This window comes from Nansenia antarctica (assembly GCF_963989245.1).
Source record: "Nansenia antarctica genome assembly, chromosome: 6".
Classification (NCBI taxonomy): domain Eukaryota; kingdom Metazoa; phylum Chordata; class Actinopteri; order Argentiniformes; family Microstomatidae; genus Nansenia; species Nansenia antarctica.
This window is the reverse complement of record NC_137676.1, coordinates 343,589-363,121: the sequence shown is the minus strand read 5'-3', so window position 1 is coordinate 363,121 and position 19,533 is coordinate 343,589. Positions and strand designations below refer to the sequence as shown.

Sequence of the window (19,533 nt, the reverse complement as noted above, 5' to 3'; positions counted from 1 at the left end):
GTTAACCCTCTCCCCCTCGCCTTCACCAGTTAACCCTCTCCCCTTCACCAGTTAACCCTCTCCTCCTCCCCTTCACCAGTTAACCCTCTCCCCCTCCCCTTCCCCAGTTAACCCTCTCCCCCTCCCCTTCACCAGTTAACCCTCTCCCCCTCCCCTTCACCAGTTAACCCTCTCCCCCTCCCCTTCACCAGTTAACCCTCTCCCCCTCCCCTTCACCAGTTAACCCTCTCCCTCTCCCCTTCACCAGTTAACCCTCTCCCCCTCCCCTTCACCAGTTAACCCTCTCCCCCTCCCCTTCACCAGTTAACCCTCTCCCCCTCCCCTTCACCAGTTAACCCTCTCCCCCTCGCCTTCACCAGTTAACCCTCTCCCCCTCCCCTTCACCAGTTAACCCTCTCCCCCTCCCCTTCATCAGTTAACCCTCTCCCCCTCCCCTTCACCAGTTAACCCTCTCCCCCTCCCCTTCACCAGTTAACCCTCTCCCCCTCCCCTTCACCAGTTAACCCTCTCCCCCTCCCCTTCACCAGTTAACCCTCTCCCCCTCCCCTTCACCAGTTAACCCTCTCCCCCTCCCCTTCCCATGTGTCCCCAGCACTACCTTTATTAGGCCCCTATACTTTCTTCTATTTACCTTTCGTTTCTTTCTATTATTACTACTCGATCTGTTCAGTTTGTAAAGCGTCTTTGCGTGTCTAGAAAAGCGCTGTATAAGTCTAATGTATCTGACTTATCTGTCTGTGTGTGTGTCTGTCTGTGTGTCTGTTTGTGTCTGTGTGTCTGTCTGTGTCTGTGTGTGTGTGTCTGTGTCTGTGTGTGTGTTTGTGTCTGTGTGTGTGTGTGTATAAGCTGTATTAGTCATCCCCCCCCCCCAAAAAAAGATCACAGACTGTAGTAAAGACTTTTTATTAAACGGCAGCAAAATCACATGCATGGTGGGATATCAAAATCACATGCATGGTGTGTTGGTATGATGCATGGTGGGATATCAAAAGTTGATGTGACCGTGTGTGACTTCTTCTTCTGTTGTTTTGGCTTGTGTGTGTTTGTTCCTTGTGTGTGTTTGTTCCTTGTCCGACCCACCCAGGCAGGAAGACATCTTGTCTCTCAAGTTCAGTTCTCCCTTACTGACCTCTGACCCCACTATAAAGGCATAACATAGAGGAATCCCTACGTCAATCGAAATAAATTGGGATTTGCTAATTTTATTAAAGTGCTAGCATAACTCCTGTTATGCAACAATGGTGCGATATGGCAAATAACCTGCTCATCCCATGGCTATGACGGCAAGGCAGGACACAGTGAAAACAGGTTTGATCTTTCTCTGTTTGGTCGGTATGTCACAGAAACGTACAATAATAAAACCTCCAACGTCTCTCTCTGTCTCTGTCTCTCTGTCTGTCTGTCTGTCTCTCTCTCTCTGTCTGTGTCTGTCTCTCTGTCTGTCTGTCTCTCTCTGTCTGTCTCTCTCTCTCTCTGTCTCTCTGTCTGTCTGTTTCTCTCTCTGTCTGTCTGTGTCTGTCTGTCTGCCTCTCCCTCTCTGTCTCTGTCTCTCTGTCTGTCTGTCTCTCTCTGTCTCTCTCTCTCTCTCTCTGTCTGTCTCTCCCTCTCTCTCTGTCTCTCTGTGTGTCTCTCTCTCTCTGTGTCTCCCTCTGTGTCTCTCTCTGTCTCTGTCGCTCTGTCTCCCTCTCTCTCTCCCTCTCCCTCTCTCTCTCTCTCTCTGTCTCTCTCTCTCTGTCTCTCTCTCTCTGTCTCTCTCTCTCTGTCTCTCTCTCTGTCTCTCTCTCTCTCTCTCTCCCTCTCTCTCTCTCTCTCCCTCTCTCTCTCTGTCTCTCTCTGCGTCTCCGTCTCTCTCCCTCCCTCCCTCTCTCTCTCTCTCTCTCTCAAATATATGTTACCAAAATAAGAGCATGATTTCCAACACCAAACCATGCAAGTTAAATGTTAAACTGTATTCATTCATGTACACCTCCTATGGAGAGACAGGCAGTTGGAACCGTGGAACCGTGTCAAGCGAGTATCGTTTCATACCTCGAGACTCTCTTTTTTTCTTTTTCTTTTTTTTCTTTTTACTTCCACAAAACACCCTAAAGACAGTCTTTATTCTTCTTCTTCTCAATATAAAAAATACATCTACCAACCAACCCGATGGTATGTAATTCCACAGTGACGTGACGTGGCGTGGCGAGGGGAGGCTAGGCTAGGCTAGGCTAGGCTAGGCTAGGCTAGGCGGGGCGCTGCTGCTCCTGTAGTTTGAGCACGGAGAGCAGGGAGAGGCCGTCCCGGGCCGTGCACATGGAGGGGAGCGGCACCGCCTCCGTCTTGCGCTCCACTGTGTTGTACCGGCACATTCTCAGGTGGTCCGACATGCTGGCCACCTCGGCGAAGCGCCACTCACACACCGGGCTGAACGCCGTGCTGAACCTCCACACCTACAGAGAGAGAGAGAGAGAGAGAGAGAGAGAGAGAGAGAGAGAGAGAGAGACAGAGAGAGAGAGAGAGAGAGAGAGAGAGAGAGAGAGAGAAAGATAGATTTGAGATTTAAAATGTTCTTTATTCACCTTTCAAAACATACAGGTTATTTCATTTACTTCATAAGAAAAGCAAAACCGCCAAAATCAAAAAAAGGACCACATTTCAAAATATAGAAAAGAAAAAAACAAACTTAAAAATTTAGCACCAGCAGCCCTTGTTGCAAAGAACATAAAACTTCCCCAATACCCCAAATACTCATTAAAGCATCTAAGTTATCAGTTAACTGGTAAAAAAAACAAACTCCAGCCTGAGGCGTGCTGCCAGCAATCCACACATCATTAGGAGTGGGTCTACTGACCCCTGACCCTGGATACAATTCTTCCTAGTTTTCCATATGGCCAGTTTCGCCACTCCTGATAAATAATGTAAAAACCTTTTTGCCGCTGAATATCGTGGACCATAGATAAAAAGTTTAAAAGAAAAGACAGTTTCCCAACCCCATAAAAAACCTACTCCAGCTGACTAAAAATGCCCCTCAGTCTTGGACACTGGATGAAAAGGTGCTGTAAGGACTCCCCTGCTGAGCAAAACGGGCAGTCCTCAACTATGTCTGGGTTCAAGTGCACCAGATGTCTATTGGTGGCTATGGCCCCATGTATAATCCTCCACTGGAGGTCACCTGTCCGTTTTTCACAGGGGGACTTGTACAGGGACCTTTGTCAGTGCATTTTTGTCTTCTGATAGCTTCTTGCACAAATCGACGAGTGGCTGAGCCATTGTGAAAGACAGATCATGTTCAGCTATGCGCACACTTGGATCTTTTGCTCGCAAACACGGTCGGTCATTGAAGATGAAGTGGTACCTGTAGCCGTCGCTCCCGGCAAGGTTGTTGTATGAGCAAGCGCTCGAACCGAAGCTTGGTGACCGGGATCTGAGGCATGTCGAGCAATAACCTTCTTCCCACTACTATACTATAGTATATACTACACTGCCGTAGACGAGTTTCTTTGAGCCCGGCGTACAGAAACAAGCACCTAGCTCCCTCAGTTTGAGGCACCACGTCCCATAAGGCTTCCCGTCACTACTCTCCTCTATCCATGCCCAGCGCCATTTATTCCTTACTCCTCGTTCTAGTATATCTGTGTCTTCGCCAGGTTTAAGAAACTTGGCTTCCATTTTAATAGACTCTTACTAAAGTTAGCGAGATAGCGGGCTGCTAAAAGCGAACGTCTCTACAAGCTATCATTACACTCATTCAAACTTCTTAAGGCCCGCCCCACTACTCTGCCTCCGATTGGCTAGAAGTCGTTGGTTGGCTTGAGCAATGTGTTACCATTGGTAGGCGGAACTGTCTCTTTGCTGAAGATGACTTTTTAAATTACGATGTAAACAAATAGCATGTGATTTTTAAATATTGTTTTTGCTCAAAATTCCCCCGCGCCGGAAATCCGGCACCGTGCCGGAGAACTTTAAGCCCTGCATGTCACCTTGTGAGTCAGCTACTGAAAATTCTGACTCAACGTCAGAAACAGAGTCATAAACAGAGTCATAAACAGAGTCAGAAACAGAGTCCGTCTCCTCGTTATCGAGGTTCTCAGTTCTCTCCCTCACCCTGCTGTGCAGCCACCCCTCCGCTACCAGCACCACTCGCGACTGGGCAGTCTGCTCCTACTGCAGGTTTATCTGTCCCAGCGCGAACCTCCTGTTCTGCAGCCTCTACCGGCTCCCCCTGCCCTCTCTCCCCGCTCGGCCCTTCCCCTGCATCCAACTCGGCCTGCACATCACCCGCCCCCCGCTCCTCCTGTCCTCCCTGCCCACTCATGCCTGCCTCCACTTCGGGCAGCACACCCGCTGCCTCCCGCTGACCTTCTCCCGCCTCTACCTCCGCCAGCACCACACCCGCCCTCCGCTCCTCCTGTCCTCCCTGCCCACTCGTACCTGCCTCTGCCTCCTCCCCCCCCGCCCCGCTCTGTGAGGACAGGCGGAGCGCTTGTGTCCTACGCACCCACACTCAAAACACTTCATATTCCCAGAGCTCGCATAAACCATGTAATAGCCCTTATCATGCTTCACTCTGAAAGATATGTCTAGCGACTGTGTGGGGGAAACCAGAAACATGAGCACCTGTCTCCTTTAGGCATGGGTCACCAACAGGCGGCCCGCGGGCCAGATGCTGCCCACCAAAGCTTTCCATCGGGCCCGCCGAATATTCATGTTTTTACTGGGTTTTTTAACGTTTTTTTTTTTTTTCCGAAAATGAGGGAAATACCGTTTAGAACATACATCATAGATTCATATAGTTCTTACAATGCAGGAGGAGTCAGACCTACCTCATTCACAAAGCTGCAGCCTTGCTTCTGGTTGGGCACTAAATAGCAGTAGCGAAGCTGAAACTAATTCCCCTCTTTTATTAAATGGAATGCGGCAGACGTAGCGCTATTCTCATGCAAGAATGAGGACAAATTCATAGCTCTCATTTAACATTTCGTTGTATTTTATTTTTTCACATAGCCTACTCATAGGCCTATTTAACATTTCGTTTTATTTTATTTTTCACTCTTTGTTGCTCTTGTTTAACATTTCGTAACATTAACAGTGACTTAAATAACTAACTTCTCAGTCAGAAAAGGAAAAAGATTAACATCACTTAAATAAAAAAAATAGCATGGCAAATGATAGGCCTTCATTGCCAGAAATGTTGTTTTCAAGTCGGTCAGTCAAACGTTCACCGCGGCATCCTGGTATCGCCTGGCATCTGTAGCCTATATCAAATAAAACGATAATAACCAGGTCATTAAATTACACTTTAACAATGAATAAACCATGCCATTTAACATAGCAACAATAAAATCCTATGTCTGCAATACTCACATTTTGTTAATGAGAGAACTAACATCTCCCCTCTGACGCCAACTTCTTAAAATCAGGCTGGAGGTCCTCGTGAATGGCTTCAGATTCCAGCACAAACTTGCGGAACAGGCGATGCTGCGTACTGGAAGTTCCTCTGATGAAGTTAATTATTTTCATTGTTTTGTCCATAACCTCTTTCAGATCCCCACTTAGTTTGGCACACAGCACGCCAAAATATCTCGATTGCCCCCTGGTGGCTGGTTGGATAATAGGTGTCAGGAGTCTGTTCACACTGATAATAGGCTAATAATCATTAATAACATTAATTTAGTAAGAAAATGAAAATATTAAACAGTAATATGCTAATAGTACTATATACAATAGTATGCCTAAATAAAATAATTATAATTATATATACGTATATATATATTAAAGTCCGGCCCCCACAGTGTATGCTTTGAAAAATTCTGGCACTTGGACAAATATAGTTGGTGACCCCTGCCTTAAGGACTGGAGTGGACATGTCTCTCGTCCTTACACCCTAACCCGACACTTCTGAACCCACTCGCTATTTTCCCGAAACGCTGCAACTCTCTCTCCAGCGTTTCATTGGGTATAAACGGGGGGACACCTGAAATCGTGATCCTGGTTGACGGCTTGGCCAACGGGGAAACGGACACAAATAAATCATTAATGACAATGCCATTCTCAACTAATTGATGAACAAAGCGTTCCTCTTTCAAAAAACAACAACCGCTTTTTTTATGTTCATCCGTGAAGCGTAAGTCAGGTTACCATGCCCGACAACAGCGCCCACAATGAGTAAAACCTCCTCTACACTGACCCCCGGGTCTGACGGTATTCTTACTCCATGACGGAGGGAAACCGCCGGCATCCCCTGTGATGCCATTAGCGCACAAACAAACAAAAAAACAAACAAAAACCTAAACCTTAACCCCAACCCTAACCCCGCACAAACTAAAGAATATACGATCTATACCATAAACTACATAAGAAAAGATCAAAGAGAAAACCTTGCAAAAGTCGCTCCCACCAAACACACTCCCACCAACCCGCACACTCACCAAACATCCCAGCATGCAGAGAGAGAGAGAGAGAGAGACAGAGAGAGAGAGAGAGACAGAGAGAGAGAGAGAGAGAGAGAGAGACAGAGAGAGAGACAGAGAGAGAGAGAGAGAGAGACAGAGAGAGAGAGAGACAGAGAGAGAGACAGAGAGAGAGAGACAGACAGAGAGAGAGACAGAGAGAGACAGAGAGAGAGAGACAGAGAGGGTGGGTAGGTCAAAGGTCAGGGGCTGTGACATCACTGGACATACAGTAAATGGTAAATGGACAGACTTATATAACGCCTTTATCCAAAGCGCTTTACAACGGCCTCTCATTCACCCACACATTCACACACCAATGGCGGCCAAGCTACCATGCAAGGCGCCGGCCCGCTCACTGGGAGCAATTTGGGGTTCAGTGTCTTGCCCAAGGACGCCTCGACATGTGGCCAGCCGGGGTTCGAACCGCCGATCTTGCGATCATTAGACGCCTGCTCCTCTACCTCCTGAGACACAGCCTCTACCTCCTGAGACACAGCCTCTACCTCCTGAGACACAGCCTCTACCTCCTGAGACACAGCCAGAATACGTGACACATTCATGTCTCCAATCATTTTCTTTTTGAAACGTTTGAACTATGTTTCAACGTGTGTTGAGAATCACAACACCAACTCGCTAGTCGAACCAAAATACTGCAACACAATTCGGTGAGTAATCCCCCCACTGCTGTCTAGTTAACTAGATCACTACTTTATAGGGCTGGGTTCAAAAAATCGATTTCCCGATTCTGAATCGATCTTCATTAAATGAGCGATTATCGATTCATAAATCCCGAGATCGATCTTTTTTATTTATTTATTTTTTTGCTTGCAGCTTCAACCCGCAACGAGATCTCGTGGCCAGATCTCGCGCTACAAGAATGTATCATTATCTCACGCAACGTGAGGTCTCAACACTAAAATCTAAAAACATGGCGATGGCAGGGACACTCAAGTCACCACCAGGCTTAAAGTCAGATGTCTGGGTGCATTTTGGATTTTAAAAATGTGACGATAGAGATGAGCTGGACAAAAGCAAAGTCATATGTAAATAAAAAGTACATTCATGTAACTGCTTTGGAGTCAATTAATTGATATGTTTAACAATGCTACATGTTATAGGGTTCCTTGAACCATTTATAGCATTAGTTCGGAGAATCTCTTTCATATTCAAGCAAAAAATGTATATTGTAACTAGATCGAATCGGAATCGAATCGAATCGAATCGTGAATCGAATCGAATCGGGAGCTGTGAATCGGAATCGAATCGTTTTGGGAAATCAGTGGCGATACCCAGCCCTACTACTTTACATTGTTACCTAGTTAACTAGAACACTACTTTACATTGTTACCTAGTTAACTAGAACACTACTTTACATTGTTACCTAGTTAACTAGAACACTACTTTACATTGTTACCTAGAACACTACTTTACATTGTTAGCAGGCTCACAAAACAAGCTGTGTTAGTTGACTAGCGATCTGTCGTTGATTTTCAACAACGCGGAAATGTATTAACATTTTTTCTAAAAGAAAAGTCAGATCATGACATGGGATCCCGACATGAGGACCAGAGCATTAGAACCTGTCACATGTTGGTAGGAGGGAAAGAGGTTAAATCCACTGGTTTAACACACACACACACACACACACACACACACACACACACACACACACACACACACACACACACACACACACACACACACACACACACACACACACACACACACACACACACACACACACACACACACACACACACACACACACACACACACACACACACACACACACACACACACACACACACACACACACACACACACACACACACACACACACACACACACACACACACACACACACACACACACACACACACACACACACACACACACACACACACACACACACACACACACACACACACACACACACACACACACACACACACACACACACACACACACACACACACACACACACACACACACACACACACACAGGTGGGATATTGGCGTACAGGGCATTGCAGGTAGTCTATGACCCTAAGTGTATGTTGATGTTGGCCCTTCAAACTGTGCAAAATAACCGCATCCGCACACTCAAACAAACGTAGTTATGAAGGTCTATGACAGAAAGCTCACAATAAACTACGTTTTTTTGCACAGTGTTTGATTGTGCAGATGCTGTTCTTTTTTGCACTCTACTGATACTCTTCAGTTCCAACACCTCAGCTAAGTCTGATAAGGGATGAGCGGTGGTATTTTCACTACTTGGTGATTCAAACTGTAAAAAAAAAAAAAAAGGAGTTGAGTTTGGATCGAAAGTGTGGTTGAAATACGACATCACACAGGCCCAAAAACAACAATTCTAATCATCCTGTTAGAATAATAGAATGTTAATATAAACCAGTAAATCAAATATTTTCCGCCAACAAATTTAATAACAATATATATATATATATAATATATTGCGCCTTTCATAAAACCAAATTCTAAAGGAAATGGCCAGACAGACAAAACAGAAAACAAACGAAACGGAAACAGTGACTAGGGGCCAAAAGGCCGTGGCGAACCGATGGGAACGTCAGCATTAAGAACGGCAGACATCTTGAACGGCGGACATTGTCGTGGGCAATTCCTTCAATATCTTATTTATCTTTACTCAATTACTGACTAGTAAATTATCATAGAAACCAGAGCTGTTGATTGTTCAAGTCAGACTGCATTTATTGTAAAGTACGATAATACACAGCCGAAATCTGTTTGCAAAAAGAAGTCCCAATTCTTTCCCAACCTCCCTTTTATGCACAAGTCACAAGTCACTTCCCCTATTGCTGATTTACATATATGGTTCTAAATTTCTACCTTCCCTTAACTGCTTTTCCATCTGTCCCCTGCCGCATTCCAACCTGTTGGTTATCTGGCTGAAAGCCTGCTTACAATCTCCTTTCTTGGTCGTTTCCCAGTTCCTGCTATTTAAAACTCCCTCCCTCTGACCCTGTAATAGTGCCAGCCATCCCCCAAGCTGCTCCCTTCAATCCTATCCTGTTTACTAAGGCCCTACCATAAACATTTTATTACCAGGCCCTGCTCCCCAACCTCCTGACCCACAGCTTTAAGAAGCCCAAAGACCTTAATTTCTATAAACATGTCCACATTTCAAAGCTCACAAAGCTTCCTTAACATCTTGAACGGCAGATATGTCGAACGGGCCGAGTGTTCCTCACCTTGTCTCTGACCTGCCAGGAAAACGTCCCGTCCTGCCTGCGCCTCCTCTCCCAGCGCAGCTCCACCACGCCCCGCGCCTGCAGCAGACTGGCGCACACCTCCCTCAGGCCTCGCGACGCCGCCGACAGCTGGCACAGGCTGAACCCGTCCAGGAAGCGGGCCACGTGCCGCAGCACCTCGAAGGGAAGCCCGCTGAACAGGTCCTGGTCCGACCGGGACCTCCTCCCGGAACACTCCTCCTCCTCCTCCTCCGCCACGGGGACGGGGAAGGGCAGCACCCCGAACGAGCGCAGGTGCCGGTCGTGGACGACCTTCGACCCCTGGCGCGAGGGGCAGAACCTCCGCTGGGAGAACGTGCACCCGTAGTAGGCCAGCGGGCAGCGGTGCTCCATCCAGCCGTTGAGGCCGGCGTGGATGTCCTCGTGGACGTTCTTGAAGTGCGAGGAGTAGTCGTCCCGGCGGAAGAGCTGGCCGCACACGAAGGAGAACATGTGCTGGAACCGGTTGGACGGCGGCTGCTGCTGCTGCTGCCGGACGACCGTCGCGTTGTTGCGGACCTGCGGGACCTCCTCCAGCACCAGGTCCAGGCGGAGCGTGCGGAACGGGCTGGGGTACGAGAGCTGCGGGGCGGCGTGGTCGCAGGCCGAGGCCGAGGCCACGTCGCCCACCCGCGTGCCGGTCACCAGGATGGCGGCGGGGAAGGTGAATGTCTGCGTGCCGAAGTCCACGCGGAAGCCGTCCACGTAGACCGTGTCCGAGATCCGCCGGCACTCGCGAGACTCCTCCAGGCAGAAGAGCAGCGCGGCCGTGATCAGGTCCACCTCCCCCAGGCCCGCGGGTCCCCCACGGAGGGCCTCCGGGTCCTGCTCCAGGTCGGACGTGTCCACGGCCTTGTCCTCCGTGGTCAGTCGGGCCCGGAGCCGGCGGTAGAGGGGCCTCTCCGAGGGGTAGGCCGGGCCCCTGCGGCCGTTGGACAGCGCGAACTGCCCTAGGCCCCGGAGCAGCTGGCGGTGGTTCTGGAACCTTCTCTCCTCCGCTGGCGGCCCGGCCGGCCGCCGCGGCGTGGCGACGACGACGCCCTGGTGGACTTGGTGCACGGCCGGGGGCGGGGCGAGAGGGGCGGGCGTGTTCGCCGCGGGGAAGAGGAGGAGGGGGGGGGAGGGCTGCTGTGTTCGGGAACCGGAACCAGAGGAGGGTGACCCTTGAGGAGTAGCGATCGGTTTTGAGTCGGGACAGGCTGTTTTAACGGGACAGGCTGTTTTAACGGGACAGGCTGTTTTAACGGGACAGGCTGTTTTAACGGGACAGGCTGTTTTAACGGGACAGGCTGTTTTAACAGGACAGGCTGTCTTAACAGGACAGGCCGCTTCCGACGAGGAGCGACCGGTCCCTCCAGGCTGGTTCGCTGATCTGCCTGACCCGGAAGCCCCCCCCCCCCCTTTCCCGCCCCCCCCACTCAAACAGCCGTTGCAGAGACTCTGCTGCCCCTCCCACCCCCACCCCTCCCCCGTCCTCTCCGCCGGCGGGTCACCTGACAGCTCCGTACCGTCCGTGTTATCGGCGGCGATCTCCACGGCGACATCGTCGGTTCGGCCGACCGCGTCGTTGAGCTCTCCGACCTCGACCGGCCTCCTCGCCTCCTCGTCCTCCTTCGTCTCTACGTTCATAGAGTCTGCGGCGGCGGCTTCTTCGTCTTCTTCTTCTTCTTCCGATTGGTCGAGAGAGCCGCCTTGGCCGTTTAGCTCCGCCTTTGCGCCGCCCGTCAGGGCTGCCGGGCCACCGCCGCTGATGGGGTCCGTGTCTTTGACCGTGTTGCCCAGGGCGCCCAGGGCCGACACCAGGCTCCTCCTGAGCTGCGCGGTCGCCTGGCGCAGCTGGCCGTAGCACTCCTTCACGTCCGCGCCACCGCCCTCCGCGCCCCCCGCCGGGCCTCCGGGAGCTCCGGAAGCTTCCGGGCCGTTGTGACGATCGCCTGAGACAGAGAGAGAGAGACAGAGAGAGACAGAGAGAGAGACAGAGAGAGAGAGAGAGAGAGAGAGAGAGAGACAGAGAGAGAGAGACAGAGAGAGACAGAGAGAGAGAGAGAGAGAGAGAGAGAGACAGAGAGAGAGAGAGAGAGAGAGAGAGACAGAGAGAGACAGAGAGAGAGAGAGACAGACAGACAGAGAGAGAGAGAGACAGAGAGAGAGAGAGACAGACAGAGAGAGAGAGAGAGACAGAGAGAGAGAGAGAGACAGAGAGAGAGACAGAGAGGGTGGGTAGGTCAAAGGTCAGGGGCTGTGACATCACTGGACATACAGTAAATGGTAAATGGACAGACTTATATAGTGCCTTTACCTATATAACCGTAGCGGTCGCCCCTCCTCTCCCCCCCCCTCCCTTCCGCGGCCCCTCCTCCTCTGTGGAGACGCTGATCCTCCGTGACGTTGTTGTCCGAGCCGCTGTTGGCGCCGCTGAGCACGTCCAGCGCGGCGGCCAGGCTCCGGGCCGTCTCCACGGTGGCCTCGTACAGTCTGCTGTAGCGCTCCTCGTTCAGGCCGTCGATGCCGTTGGCGATCTGGTCCTTCGCCGCCGACGAGCTCGACTGAGGTGACGACTGAGGTGACGACTCAGAGGCGGAGCGGGAGGGGACGAGAGGAGAGGTGGAGGGGACGAGAGGAGAGGTGGAGGGGACGAGAGGAGAGGTGGAGGGGACGAGAGGAGAGGTGGAGGAGGTGAGGAGAGGAGAGGTGGAAGGGAGAGGAGGAGAAGTGGAGGTGACAGGAGGAGAGGTGGAGGAGGTGAGGAGAGGAGAGGTGGAGGTGACAGGAGGGGTGGAGGAAGGGAGAGGAGGAGGAGGGGTGGAGGTGGAGGTGACCACTGTGACCGCCGTCTTCCTCTCCGTCCTCTCCGTCGCCGTGGGCGCCATGGCAACCACCTTGAGGGACTCCAGCAGCGTGCGCTGGTCCTGCAGGGCGAGGGCCATGTCCAGCTGCTCCCCCGCCCCCCCCCCCTCCCCCCCCACCCCCCGGCTCAGGCTCTCGTAGGAGGTGTAGTCCAGGCAGCTGATTGGCCACCTGGGGAGAAACATAAACACGGCTTTAATACAACAATCATGATATTATGTTCTCACCTCATGCATGCATACATACAAGCATACCTAATTTTAATTAATAATTTTATAATAATTTTGCCATTTAGCAGACGCTTTTAATCCAAAGCGATTTACAATTACGAATTACAGGGACACTCCCCCCCTGGAGTAACTGAGGGCTACTTAGCCTTACTCAAGGGCACACTAGTAGTGGTGTGGGTTTCAGGCGGGATTTGAACTCACAACCTTCCGACTCACTATCCACTAGACCACCACTACCTCTACATACATACCTGTACATATATACATAAATGGTAAATGGACTGCACTTATATAGCGCCTTTTTTGCTGCTCCAAAGTGCTTTACAACGGCCTCTCATTCACCCGTTCACACACACGTTCACACACCAATGGCGGCCAAGCTACCATACCACCACTTCGACATGTGGCCAGCCGGGGCTCGAACCGCCGATCTGCCAACCTTGTGATCTTTAGACGGCGACTCTACCTCCCGAGACACAGCCGCCCCATGGGGACATACAAGCATACCTGTACATACATACAGTACAGACATGTACGTACTTTAGCCACTTTACTCTATTATAACTGAGCCAATTACCACTATTGCACTATTGTCATTGTTCATATTGTATTCCACCCCTGTACATTGTACCACACATTTCAAATCTTTTATCTAGTATTTTTCTGTAGGCCTATATATCGTTTTTTTTAAATCTTGTTGTATTATATTGTTATTTATTGTTTTTGTTTGCTATACACCGTGGATGAGAGGGAAACGCAATGTCAGCCCTCTGTGTGTCTGTATGTATACTGGACTGACAATAAAGCTGACTTTGACTTTGACGTTGTTTCCCTGGAGACTGTATGAATAACAAGACTGGTATGTGATTAAAACTGCAGGTGACGGATAAAGAGTTACTTTCACGCCCTTCTCTCCAAGGCTGAAGCGTCTTTGAGTGTCTAGAAAAGCGCTATTTAAGTCTACTGTATTATTATTATTATTATTATAAAGTGAAATAATTATGCTCTGTCTTATCTGTACCCACGTGATGTTGTACAATAACTGAATGTTACATTTACATTTGAGCATTTGGGGCATTTAGCAGACGCCTTATTCCAAAGCAACTTACAATCGATACATTTGACTAAGCAAGTGAATCATAAATCCACCAGTCGTAGCAGGAAGAGTAATCTAGCTCAGGCCAGGGGCCATTGGCAGTCTCTGTGATAGAAGGACAAATCTACTTCTCTCACCATCATCCTTCTAAACCTAGACTTTTTTTAAAAAATGATTATATAGACAGTGGAGAAACAGAGAAACACTACAAGGGCAAGCAATAGAAGTTTTAGGGGACACAGTAAAGGGTAAAAAGCAGGTGTCTTCAGGAGACACAGTGCTGGGGGAATGTTGACACTATAAGATGAACCAACCCCATAGAGAGATGGGCTGGATGCGTTGGAACCCTATGTTGACTGTAGAGAAGCTCCTCTTGCAAGATGTAAATAAACACCCATATCTGCAGGTTGCATGCTGCAGTAGCTGTTAGATATGAGTGGACTTCTTAAATATAATCTATGTAGTAGTGTGGTGTATGTTCATTGTTCAAACACACACATAGACCTGTGTAGAGAGCCAGTAGATACCTGTGTAGAGAGCCTGTAGATACCTGTGTAGAGACCTGTCTTATTGATGGTCACATTCCTAGAAGGGGGTTTTATGACCGTCTGCTCAGGCCTGGGGAGGACAGGCTACCTGCCCCCGCTCCACCCCCCCCCGCTATTCACAGCAAAGACCTAGGTTCTGGGCCCTGGACAGTCTGGACGGATTGATGGCAGCTGCTGGATTGAAAATCAGGTGTAGTGCTGAGGCACAAATATGTACATTTCAAGCCTGCAAACTGCGACACTTTGAATGAATGTGCAATAACACTATGTGCAATATGACAACCCATAAGGTTGCAGAGAATAGGAAATGTTAGAATAGGTATAGCATAGCATAGAGTACAGCACAGTGTTTTATATGTACAGTATAGTATAGTGGATAGTGTACATAGCCTTTATTTATGTAAACCAGCTCCTTTCCCTTCTTGTTTTTCTTTAGTTTTTTTCGTTTCTTTTCCTAGCACCAGGGGAGCCACCCCTCCCAAATTTCGTTGTCTGGTACCTGTACTATGTCAATGACAATAAAGACCATTCATTCATTCATTCATTCATATTCTCCATGTCTACAGGTCACATGCTGTTAGATATAATAATAATAATAATAATAATAATAATAAGAAGAAGAAGAATAACAATACATATCATTTGTAATGCACTTTACATAAGGAAATCTCAAAGTGCTACAGATGATTATAGAATGTAACACACCTGTTCTCAGGTTATTATAGAATGTAACACACCTGTTCTCAGGTTATTATAGAATGTAACACACCTGTTGTAAGTAGGGCTGCCACGATTAGTCGACTAGTCGCGACGACGTCGATTACCAAAATTGTCGCCGACATATTTGGTAATCGACGTCGTCGCGTTTTTTTTTGGAGCTGATTGTTTTTTTTGTTTTTTCCTAGCACCAGGGGAGCCCCCCCTCCCAAATGTCGTTGTTTGGTACATGTACTATAGCAATGACAATAAAGATCATTCAAATAAGCGATAAGCATTTGTTTTTCTTCCCTGAAGCTGCCACTGGCTAGCGTCTCCCAGTGTCTTTGATGTACATGCGCAGTGTCGCTCATCCGGGGCACACGTGACATCCCCGGAAAAACAAACAGAGAAATGTCTTCCCGTCCTCGTACGTCTAAAGTGTGGGAGCATTTCAACCACAACGTTGAAAAAAACAATGTAAAATATACAATTTGCAAAGCTAAACTCGCTTATCATGGCAGCACGTCTATGATGCTCGAGCATCTCAAAAGGAAGCACGTTGTGGCAGATGACGAGGAAAACGATGGCTCGTCTCGGTAAGCTAGTTAGCTTGTTATTGGCTAACGATATCGTTACGTTAAAAGCCTTCTTACATTATTTTACGTTATGTGCTGTAACGTTGTCATCAAAGCGATACTTATCAAATAGCTAAACATGTTGTCTTAACGTTACAGTGCTAAGAAGGCGCGTTCTACTATGGATAGTTATCTTGTCAAGATGCCAACGTGCATTTCCTCGCTATGAATGAATAGTCCACACAGGAGAGAAACAATTTCTTTGCTCAGTCTCCTGCACTTTTCTTGATTGAGACCAAACCTTTTCTCTACAAACATTACTTTTTGTGGATAATTGCTCTTTTTTAGTTGCCTTAGTGCCTACCTCCTTTTATTTTGCAGCACTATTCAATACATTTAAAATGTATGTTTGATGCCAGAGATGAGTGAAGCAAAGCAAAACTTTTGTACTCTGTACAAGTATTTATTTTTGTTTTTGTATTCTTTTGGTTGCCTAGTGCCTAGCCTACCTCATTTTACTCAGCAGTTTGCACTCTCTACTACTCTTTACATTACATTACATGCAAGTGATGCCAGAAATAAATCTGCAAAGTTCATTAAAATATCTATTTTTGAGTGAACAATCATTTTAATTGTCTTTATTTTTAGTTAGCACATGCCTACAACAACAACTAACAACTTCAAGCTACATTTAGAAGCTGATTTAGAAGATGATAGCTAAATAAGAGCGATTGAGTAATTGTGCGATAAGCTGTAATTTATAATAATAATAATAATAATACATTTTATTTATATGGCGCCTTTCACGGCACTCAAGGTCGCCGTACAACAACAAATCTAAAAACAGCCACAAAATTCAAAACACAAAAAACATAGAAATATACAGTATAAAACATAGCCAGCAGCAGAGCAGCACGGGAAAAGCAAATCAACAGGGATACGCCTGCGTAAACAGGTGGGTTTTGAGGTGAGTTTTAAATGAGATGATAGAGTCAATGTTCCTGATGTCGGGGGGGAGGGAGTTCCAGAGGCGAGGGGCGGAGCGGCTGAAGGCTCTAAACCCCATGGTGGACAGACGGGCTGGGGGGACGGTCAGGTTGATGGAGGAGGCAGACCTGAGGGACCGGGTGGGAATGTTGATGTGGAGGAGGTCGGACAGGTATGGAGGGGCGAGGTTATGGATGGCCTTGAAAGTGTGGAGAAGGATTTTGTAGTTGATGCGGTGTTTGATGGGGAGCCAGTGGAGTTGGTGTAGAATGGGGGTGATGTGACTGATGACAGGGGTTCTGGTGACAATACGGGCAGCAGCGTTCTGGACCAGTTGGATCTTGTGGAGGAGTTTGTGGGGGAGACCAAAGAGAAGGGAGTTACAGTAATCTAGGCGGGAAGTGACGAGGGAGTGGACCAGGATTGCGGCGCTGTTGGGAGTGAGTGAAGGGCGGAGGCGGTTGATATTACGTAGATGGAAGTAAGCAGACCGGATGGTGTTGTTAACGTGGGAGTGGAATGAAAGGGTGCTGTCGAGGACGACACCCAGACTCTTAACCTGGGGGGAGGGGGAAACCAAGGAGTTGTCTATGTTGAGGGTGAAACTGGGGTGCTTGGTGAGTGTGAGTTTGGAGCCAATGAGAATTACCTCTGTTTTATTGCTGTTTAGTTTGAGGAGATTTGAAGTGAACCAGGATTTAAGTTCCTGTAGGCAGGCACAGAGGGAGGAGGGAGGGAGGGTGGAAGTGGGTTTGGAGGAAACGTAGAGCTGGGTGTCGTCCGCATAACAGTGGAAATGAATGTTGTATTTACGGAAAATCAGACCAAGTGGGAGGAGGTAGATGATGAAGAGGATAGGGCCAAGGACAGAGCCCTGGGGAACACCAGAGGAGAGGGGGGTCGGATGGGATGTGAATGATTTTAACTGTATAAACTGAGTGCGGCCAGAGAGATAGGAATGGAACCAGTGTAGAGGGGTGTCAGATATACCAATGGAGGCTAAACGGTTAAGGAGGGTGGAGTGCGATATAGTGTCGAAAGCGGCGCTCAGATCGAGTAGGATGAGGATGGATAAGAGTCCGGAGTCAGCTGCCATCAGGAGGTCATTTGTGATTTTGAGGAGGGCTGTTTCTGTGCTATGAAGGGGGCGGAAGCCAGACTGGAACTGTTCGTAGAGGTTATTGTTAGAGAGATGAGTATGAATCTGTAAAGCCACCACTTTTTCCAAGATTTTTGAAAGGAATGGCAGGTTGGAGATGGGACGGAGGTTATTGAAGATGTTGGGGTCTGAACCAGGTTTCTTCAGAATTGGTGTTACAGCTGCGGATTTGAGAGATGATGGGACAGAACCAGAGGTGAGGGAGGAATGGATGATTGTAGTTATCAGGGGCAGGAGAGAGGGGAGGGAGGCTATGACCAGGGAGGAGGGCAGGGGGTCAAGTTGGCAGGTGGATGGCTTGGATTTCCGGATGAGTTTAGATAAATCGGCAGCAGAGGGGAGATGGAAGCAGGAGAGAGGTACAGAGAGGGGGGGATGGGGAGATAGGGGAGATGGACAACTGGACATAAGAGGGGTCAGTTTATGATCCGATTAGTCGACTAATCGTTAAAATAATCGGTGACTAGTCGACTATGAAAATAATCGTTTGTGGCAGCCCTAGTTGTAAGGTTATTATAGAATGTAACACACCTGTTGTCAGGTTATTATAGAATGTAACACACCTGTTCTCAGGTTATTATAGAATGTAACACACCTGTTGTAAGGTTATTATAGAATGTAACACACCTGTTGTAAGGTTATTATAGAATGTAACACACCTGTTCCAAGGTTATTATAGAATGTAACACACCTGTTCTAAGGTTATTATAGAATGTAACACACCTGTTCTAAGGTTATTATAGAATGTAACACACCTGTTGTAAAGTTATTATAGAATGTAACACACCTGTTCTAAGGTTATTATAGAATGTAACACACCTGTTCTCAGGTCATTATAGAATGTAACACACCTGTTCCACTCCATGGTGCAGCACACCACGCCCGCGGGACACACCTCCAGGTGAGCGGGCATGCGTCTCCGTAGCAACGAGGCGGGGCAGCCGAACCCGCGGTTGAGGCAGGGCACCCTCTCCAGCGGGCAGAGGAGGCGGTGCTCGGGGCCTTTGCAGGCGTGGAAGGCGGCTCCGCACGCCATGGGACACGTGACCAGGTCACAGCAGGACACTGTGCCGCCACCACCACCGCCGCCACCACGGTCAGGCCTGGCCGTACACCTGTGGCTCACACACGTCATGCAGTGGGTGTGTTGTTGTTGTTGTTGTTGTTGTCGCTCCATGTTTTAGGAAGGGGGTGGCGGGGGCAGGGGGGTGGAATGGAGTTTGAGAGTGCTGAAGGAGGTCCACAAGTCTGAAAAGTGAAACCCCCCCAAACATGAAAACAATGTCAGTTCAGATTCAGATTCAGATTCAGATTCAGATTCAGACTGTGAATGCAGCGAGCCAGCCCTAACCCTTATGTTATGATCAGGGGTCATATACATTCAACCCTTCGTGGGTTGTCAACAGTTCACGGTAACGTTATTACGGGGGGCAAAAAGAGAAATGGTGAATGCTATATGTATATAGAAGTGAGTTAGGCTAAGCAGCATAGCTTTAACTTTATACTAGCAGCAGACATGAAGGTAATGGTGTCCTCTCGGTGTGTCACAGCTACAGAACAGCTTTATGCTCACCGCCTATGGCCATGTACCAGCCACCATCCGAATGAATCCCAGCGGTTAAACATCACGTGTCGTCATCATATCATGTCCTTTAAAACTCTGCCCACAATGAAGCACGACGTCATAACAAT

At 48.4% G+C, this 19,533-nt stretch overlaps 1 protein-coding gene across 1 annotated transcript; it reads right to left on the bottom strand.

Annotated features, from left to right (window-relative positions):
- Positions 1-958: 958 nt before the first annotated feature.
- Positions 959-19,519, bottom strand: LOC308159607 (F-box only protein 30-like). Its single transcript, XM_080533429.1, has 6 exons — positions 19,415-19,519; positions 18,693-19,089; positions 12,529-12,718; positions 12,072-12,444; positions 9,662-11,634; positions 959-2,429 (listed from the first exon to the last, which is right to left on the bottom strand). Exons 2-6 carry the CDS (start codon positions 19,016-19,018, stop codon positions 2,223-2,225), a joined length of 3,069 nt encoding a protein of 1,022 aa, XP_080389555.1. The 5' UTR covers positions 19,019-19,089; positions 19,415-19,519; the 3' UTR covers positions 959-2,222.
- Between the last annotated feature and the right edge of the window lie 14 nt (positions 19,520-19,533).

Bases quoted from the DNA above. Each gene is read 5' to 3' on its own strand.
- LOC308159607 (XM_080533429.1), bottom strand. From the start codon at position 19,018: ATGGAGCGACAACAACAACAACAACAACAACACACCCACTGCATGACG. The intron at 11,635-12,071 runs GTCTCCACAGAG...TCTCTGTCTCAG, and splicing joins CAACGTCACGGAGGATCAGC to GCGATCGTCACAACGGCCCG. The intron at 2,430-9,661 runs GTGAGGAACACT...CTCTCTCTGTAG, and splicing joins CCTGGCAGGTCAGAGACAAG to GTGTGGAGGTTCAGCACGGC.